Raw genomic sequence first — 8,600 nt, forward strand, 5'->3', positions numbered from 1 at the left:
GTATCGAAATGGTGTACATATACATGTATATGTATACATATACACCTCTCTCCCTCTCTCTTTCTGTCTCTCTCTTTCTCTCTTTCTCTCTCTGTGAAAGTATTTGACACGAGTGTTTTTGTTTCACTTTTGACACGTAATACTTAAATAGTGGAGGAGATATTATGTTGCCGTGTGCTCGAACTCTGCAAGAAGTTAATAATTTTATTTGACTAAAACACAACTGGAACCCTAAGTAAGGCATGTGTAAAATTTGAATGAAATTGGTTGCGTAGTTCTCGAGTTTTAGGGATTCACACAGACAGACAGACAGACAGACAGACACACATTCTCATTTTTATATATATAGATGACTCAAATAATTTCTTGGTAAAAGAAAAAATTCCTGCTCCATTTTAGATGCTTAAGCATCAAATCAGTCCTAATCGAGCAAAAACTTCTGGTGATGTCCATCCCGTTTCAAAAGCTTCTAATGATGTCTGTCCCGTTTTATTAAGAAAATCTAGGTCTACATTATTCGATACGGCCTACCTTAAAATGATAAGGGTGTGATTTAACAGACATTTGGTCGCTATTTCTAGCACGTGAAGCAACAACTTTGAGGCTCTCTCGTTAACTTGTTTCTACTATATATACTGTGGCGATATGATTTCTAGTAATTTTACTGTTTGCATAGCAGACGTAAACCTCTGCTAATGAAATTCGTTCTAAAATTAATACTAAATAAATTATACATTTCAAAATTTCCCTTTGACTAGGCATATAATATTTTTATTTATTTTGATTGATAGAATTAGCCGCCAGAAGGTCGACTCGACGAGAATCGAACGAACACAACCTGCGGGACTGAAGAAATAAAACATTCAAAGGGTTTTCCTTTACCAGCTACAGCCACCAAGACACAACTCAACATAATAATATACAGCAAAAGGAAAGGACAAATGAATTAAAATTCAAAAGTAAAATAACTTCTCAAATTTGAAGCTTTGGCAGACTGCTTACTTTAATCAGGGCCTTTTTTTTTTTTTTTTTTTCGTGGCTCGTCTAACCTATAATCTATTTTGAAAAGCACCAAATTATTTTATTTTTACTTTTTAATAGTTTAGTCAGAGAAAGGGCATATTCTGTGAAGTTTTTTCGTGGTTTCCGAGACTGGAAGGAAGAAGGGAGGAAGTTATCCTCATACCCGGGAGATCGAAATGCTTGCAAAACCGTGGACTTCGCTAAAGGTGATAAAGGGTGACGATAGACTAAATTCATAACCTAAAAAATGGAATAGTCCCTCTGATGGACTTCCACAGCTTTTGTCTCTCGAATTTTATTCATAATGCTTTCATCGACCCGAGACTAAGCTAGAATAATACACTTGCCCACAGTGACACGCAGTGAAACTGAACCTGAAACCATTTAATTGCGAAACGAATTTTTCACATATGCAACAACGATAAACTGTTTTAGGATAGAATCTCGACTAGATCACATGAAATAGATAATCTTTAGCAGAATTGATACAATAAGTATCAACCCTATTAAACTCATATAAGACAATCATAATGATGTCTAAAAACAGAAGCATCCACTTTCATTTTCTAAGCTAAAATCCTATTAGATTAAACTTATCAAAACTTACCCAACTTTTTATCTTGCTTTGCCGAATTACAACGATTAACGACGTTAGCGACATCAGCTCCTGCTTGTGAATGAGCCATAATCGAATTATTTTATTAATTTACAGAGAAGGTATCTTATTATCTAATTATATAGTGACTTTCCCCAAACACAATAAAATAGATTACAAAAGTTGAATGGAAACAAAATTTAGGAAGGCGGTGTAAACCTACGCTAGTTTGGTCTTGCAAATAATTCCATGTGAAGAATGTAGTTTATTTAATACTGCTCAATATACTTGCACACTTCAAAGTTGAAATCAAATTTATTCTATGATTTGTATGTACTATATATATAGTCGTTTTGTTTTATTTCATTTTTTATTTTCCAAATCCTACTATTTTCACCCACTAAGTAATACAAATCTGTCAACACAATAACTGTTGGTTAATGATGTTGGACTACGTTAATTTACTTGGTCTTTTTATAAATATTTTCGGCAAGTACGATGACGTTTATATACTTTGCTGATGAGATCAGATTAAGATCAAAACATAATTGGAGTTGTCTCTCGTGCTTGCTGGAAAAATAGGAAAATATATTGAATTCTGATAGAGAGAAAGACACAATATATGACTGATACTTTATTTTATTGACCTTGTAAACAATAAATAGCACTGTCTACCTACAAAAGAATTTAAGAGAGCTCTGGAAACAAAGAAACAGTGAGAGTTGAACTCAAATTAGAAAGGAACATTTTTAAAATCCTCACATCATTTTGTTGCTCTCTAGCAATTCTACCAATATGTTACCCTATGAAAATAAAATTATTCATTAAGTGAAATCCTTTTGTATACACATTTATTAATTTCAACTTTTGCATGATCTGTACATTGAATATGTTAACGCTAACTTACATAAACTGTTTTTCACATGGATGGATATAAAGTGGTTGGTATTAGGACGTGCATCCAGCACTAAAATCAATGTCAAACAGACCTTGCTGGTGATGGTGCCAAGTAAAAAGCATCTAGTACGCTCTGTAAAGTAGTTGGCATTAGGAAGGGCATTCAGCCATGAAAACCATGCCAAAACAGATTGGAATGTGGTGCAGTCCTCTGGCTTGCTAACAATGCAGTCCTCTGGCTAACAATATATGCATCTCTGATCATGAGCAGGAGTAGTAGAGGAGCATCACAGCCATGTGTTGAGAGGGATTTGGGGGAATTTGAATAAATGTAACAAAAGCAAAGTTTGAAGGAAATCATCTTCATCATCACCGTCATCATTATCCATGCTGGCATGGGTTGAACAGTTTGATAGGGGAAGATAATAACACTACCTATTATTATAAATAACTTGCAGGACCTCGTTTGGCCCTGCTTGGATTTGAAACGAAATCCACCTGCTTGTTGCTTGAAAAGACAGTGGGAAATTTCTTTGTCCTGTCAAAAGGGAACATTGATATATTTCTACTTGATCCATGACCATGCTGAGGTGGATGTCCACAGAGAAAATATTGACTTCCAGGAAAAAACCCTGCCAAAAGAAATAGTGAAGCCAACTTCAGTGTTTCTGTTAGCAGGGTTTTACAACTAGATGACCTTCCTAACAACAGCCACTTTACAGAGTGGACTGAAATATTAGCCATTTTTCATACTTTCTAGGGGTAAGCAAATAGGAAATAGCAGTTGCTACCCAGGGACAAAAATTGTATTACAGTGTTATTTGTCTGTCTTTCTCACACAAGAACACTTGACCATGCTGCCTTGGATGGTCAGAGAGACTGCAAGACCAAGCAAATTCCTTAGTCCTTTTAAGGACAGACAACCTCCATAAAATGCATCAACTAAATTCTGTTAAGTGGTTGGAAATAGGAATGGCATCTAAATATAGAAACTATGCCATTAGAACATACAAGTGAAAAGTGGTTTTCTATCCCATCCAGGAGCATAGTGACCCTAAGTAATGATTCAAACTGTGACAACTCATCCAGTTGATGCTAGTATAAAAGGAGAACAGTTGATGAGGATGATGAAGGTGATAGAGGAGTCGGTGCAGTCAGGGACTATTGATTAAGACCTTCTCCTCAAAATTGCCAGCCTTGTGCCAAAATCTGAAATCATTATTACAGCTTCTCTTGAAAATGGACAAAACTTGGCATTGTGGCGTTATCAAGTACCTGTACAAAAAGGGTTTAGCTCCCAAGGACATTTATGTTGACATAGTTGCTACATTAGGACTTTATCAACAGTGCAAAAATGGACAACTGATTTCAAGAAGGGAAAGAAGATTCTTGAAGGTGACCCAAGATCTGGATGTCTTACAACTGGCACCACTGAAGAAAACGGTGACTGTGCTCACCACATGGTAATGGATAACAGGCCTGCACAATGAACTTGGCATAATGAAGTTTTCTTATTTCTTTATTGCCAACAAGGGGCTAAACATAGAGGGGACAAACAAGGACAGACAAAGGAATCAAGTTGATTACATTGACTCCAGTGCGTAACTGGTACTTAATTTATTGACCCCGAAAGGATGAAAGGCAAAGTTGACCTCATTGGAATTTGAACTCAGAAAGTAGCGGCAGACGAAATACCGCTAGGCATTTCATCCGGTGTGCTAATGTTTCTGCCAGTTCAGCATAATGAAGTTTTCTGCTTGGCAGGTGCCACATCTTCAGACACCTGAGCAAAAGTGTACCAGGTTGATCACATCACCAGAAAATTCGACATTGTTTGAAGCAGATCCAGCTGGTTTCTTTAAATGTTTCCTAAGCTAGGATGAGTGTTGGCTTCATCAGTTTGAGCCAGAGACAAAGAGACAATCCATGTAGTGGAAACACCCCTCCTCACCTGCTCCAAAGAAGGCCAAGATCTTTTCGTTTGCAGGGTAGGTGATGGCTTCAGCTTTTAGGGATGCAAAAGGCATTGTGTTTATTTACTATCTTCAAAAAGGGCAACACCATCAATGGGAAGTATGATGCCAACTTGCTGAGGCAGTTATGAAAGGCTATCAAGACCAAACACCCAGGAAACTGACAAAAGGGATCTTGTTTCATAAGAACAATGCTCCAGTCTATGAACATTATAGCTGACCCATGTATAGGAGAAAGGATTACTGATATCAGTTGCTCAACCTACCAGTTACAGGAGGCAAAACCACAACCAGCCGTCTTAACTGAAAGAAAGACACACTCTGTAATATAACTCTCGTGAAATTCGCTATGAAATTCGCTATTGAAAAAAGACAGGATTATCCAGAACATACATTATTTCATCAGTGAATAAGTCTTGTAAACAGCTGTGACAAGTGTAATTTCATGTCATTCTAATCAATAAAATTATGTCGTTTGTTTTCACAAAACTGAACATGGAGAGCTTTTAAAATGTTACTAACATTAAATGTTAGCCATTTATACAATAGGATCTTTTTTATTTTTAATTGGTTCAGCTCCTGCAGTGCATATATAACACTTTGTACTAAACAGAAAATATCCTGATTTCTATTTTTAGTTTAAAATTCAAAACAAAACTAATAAACTACTTGTTGAATGTATACACATATAATATTACAATTGTGTGAACATATGTGCACATATACCCACACAGACACACATTTATATAGAAAAGAAAAAGAACATTGTCGTAAAGATCATTAGCGAGACAAAAATCCGTCTTCAGCAGCAAATAAAAGTCTCTTCTATTTTCCAATTGCTCCAGTGAAATCACATCTCAGATAGTCTTTAACAACCTTCTGTCTTTGTTATTATTTTCCATCTTATCTTTTACTTGTTTCAGTCATTGGACTGCAGCAATGTTGGGGCACTACCTTAAAGTGTTTTAGTCAAACATATTGAACCCAGTTTTTTTTGTTTTTTTTTACCAAACTGATAAGTTATGGGGATGTAAACAAACCAACACCTGTTGCCAAGCAAGGGAGGGGGACAACAAAATACACACACTTATAGATGTGTGTATATGCATGTGTGTGTGTGTGTGTGTAGAATATAATTATTCATTAATTCATTAATTTCAGTTTTCAGTCATGTCATTACGTATCACACTTACAGCTACTGATATAGATGTGACATGAAAAAGATGAAACTACAGGATCATCCAGTGTTGAGAGTTTATGACGCCAGGGTTTGTTTTGGCTCTTCAGATATCAACAGCCACCAACACATCACAGGAGATTGAACAGACAGTTGAAAAACACAGGGGGTTGGGTCAAATAAAATAATGACTTCATAAAGTTCTTTCAAGGTCGTGCAATTAACAAAAAAAAAAAAAAAAAAATGAGACTCAGCTTTTAACACACAAGTGAACCAAAAATTTTTAAAATTGTTGAAAAGGCATCAGTTTTGAAAAATGTGTTCCAGGGAAGCTGTGACTCCCTATGCTCTCCTATGTCTCTGACTCAGATCTGCCTACGTCACCATTCTTTCTCAGCTGTTTTATTCAGTCACCAACCTGCAGTTTTTAGCTCTTTATCTCTCATACATAGTGTCACACAAATACTCCAAACACTTTCACTCACTCTCCTTACTTTTCTCATCTGAAAGATGTCTCCAGAGGCGACATCTGTTACCTTCCAATTCAGAATTTCTTATTAATGAAATCATCATCATTATTATAGGCACAAGTGTGACTGTGTGGTAAGAAGCTTGCTTCCCAACCACATGGTTCCGGGTTCAGTCCCACTGCATGATACCTTGGGCAAGTGTCTTCTACTATAGCCTTGTGAGTGGATTTGGCAGAGGAAAACTGAAAGAAGCCCATTGTGTGTGTGTGTGTATGTGTGTCTGGGTCTGTGTCTGTGTGTCTGTCTGTATCTGTGTGTGTTTGTGTCTTTGTATCTGTGTTTCTCCTCCACTACCATTTGCCAACTGGTGTTGGTTTGTTTACATCCCCATAACTGAGCAGTTCATCAAAAGAAACTGACAGAATAAGTAGCAGGCTTTAAAAAAATAGTCTCGGGATTGATTTGTTCAACTAAAACTTTCCAAGGTGGTGCCCCCAGTATGGCCACAGCCAACTGACTGAAACAAGTAAAAGATAATAACAGATAGAAGATTATCACCATCATTTTAATGTCCCCTTTTCCATACTTGGATGGGTCAGATGGAGTTTATCGAGGCAGCTTTTCTATGGCTGGATGCCCTTCCTGTCACCAACCTGTTCTCAAGCAAAGTAACATTTCCCCATGGCCAGACATGTTTCCATAGAACATCAGAAATGAATGATTCATATACAACAATCCCAAGAAGTCTCAAGCGAAGGAGACACAATCACACACACACACAAAGCTTTTGTTGGCCCAGAGCTATAATAGAAGACACCTGACCAAGATGCCACAGTGTTGAACTGAACTTGAAACCATGTGGTTGAGGAACAGACTTCAATAACCACATAGCCACATCTGCTTGCTAAAAATCATACAGAAAGTGATAAAGAAGAAAATATTTCACACGATAAAACTCTTTACTTTGGCTGTCTAACAGTTTGGAATGGTAACAGCTGTAGAGCTTGATCGCTTAGCTTTGTTGATCATTTTCATTAATACAATTTCTTTACTAGCCCACAACCACCACCTACATCACCACCTCCAACACCATTAACCATCATTGCTTAGACTTAGGCTTTTAGATCTTGATTGCCTCTTACACTTCATAACTATATTTAAAGGGCTCTTCCTCTGTTTTCTCTCATTGCAAACTACCGCATCCTTTGCTAACTCATTGATTGCACATTGACAAGGAAAAGCAACCACTACATTCTCAGAGTTGTTGGCGTTAGGAAGGGCATCCAGCTGTAGAAACTCTGCTAGATCAGATTGGAGCCTGGTGCAACCATCTGGTTCGCCAGTCCTCAATCAAATCGTCCAACCCATGCCAGCATGGAAAACGGACGTTAAACGATGATGATGAAATACAAAAAATGGAGGAAAATACACAAAAAGTTTATGTATGTATGATTGTCAGCTGTGTGTTTGTGCATGCAAGCATGTATTATATTTTCCACTATTATATTGGAATAAAGTGTGTGTGTGTGTGTGAATTTGTCATATGTAAAGTAAACAGGATTACATGTAACCTTGTTTACTTTTATATATGACAAACATATATCAGATTACATGTTACTTCTAACACAAGTACTTTCAAATTTCCACATCCCAAAATAAACAATTTATAAAGAGAAAACATTGTTCTCTTTACACAAAATTCACCAGTTTTTCAAGATTATACATGAAACATTTGTTAACATAACAAACTGCCTCTGAAAGTATAGTTACAAATGAATATTTATAATCATGTGGTAAATACTTTTCAAAATGTATTAGCAGTATATAATTTGGGATTATATCTCACTTTTAGGATTGGTAAAATTTATAAATCAAAATATTGCACGCTGTGAAATTTGTGAGATGTGGCATTTCATACAAGCTTTACTTTTGAAGAAAATTGCAAAATTCTTTTTTTCTTCTAGCATAAAAACTTACATTAACTTACAAATTTTATCAAATTTCTTCAAATTCTAGTTGTTGCTATTGAATCCAAGATCAGACTAGACTCACTAGACATATGGCCAAAAGAGTTCCAGCTGTCCATATTGTCATTTTCACAGGGATATTGTATATCTAGGTCTACATTATCCAATATCTTCCTTATTTTTAATGTAGTAGGTGGTCACTTTGGCCAAAATTTGGATGTTATTTCTAGCAGACCAAATAACCATATATGAGTTACTAACAGGTTTCTAGGAATCCAGTTTTTTTTCTTTGCTATTATGATGTTATTTCATATCATGATCTTTTTTTTTTTTTGTGTTTTTATAATACTGACTATGCTTTCAGAGAAGCCACAAGTTCTGTAATGTATTTTGTGTTGCTAATATATGCATAAATAATTTATGTGAGGGCTACTGCCGGAAAGCCCACCACCACCATCACCACTATATATATATATATATCATCATCATCATCATCAT

The 8,600-nt window shown here is 36.1% G+C and overlaps 1 protein-coding gene across 4 annotated transcripts in view; it reads right to left on the reverse strand.

The window, feature by feature from the left end:
• The window catches only part of LOC106878923 (leucine-rich repeat protein soc-2), a 20,230-nt gene that overhangs the window by 6,628 nt on the left and 5,002 nt on the right, over positions 1-8,600 (reverse strand). The window contains exon 1 of one of the 4 annotated variants that reach the window (XM_014928296.2): positions 1,636-1,834. The exons of 1 other annotated variant lie outside the window; for it this stretch is intronic. In XM_014928296.2, the coding sequence (XP_014783782.1) occupies positions 1,636-1,684 (49 nt within the window). In that variant the 5' untranslated portion in view covers positions 1,685-1,834. Of the gene's footprint in view, positions 1-1,630; positions 1,836-8,600 lie in introns of those variants that run through there. 2 more of the 4 variants (XM_014928288.2, XM_014928314.2) reach the window with 2 other exon arrangements.

The sequence above is a fragment of the Octopus bimaculoides genome, chromosome 4 (genome assembly GCF_001194135.2).
Source record: "Octopus bimaculoides isolate UCB-OBI-ISO-001 chromosome 4, ASM119413v2, whole genome shotgun sequence".
Taxonomy (NCBI): domain Eukaryota; kingdom Metazoa; phylum Mollusca; class Cephalopoda; order Octopoda; family Octopodidae; genus Octopus; species Octopus bimaculoides.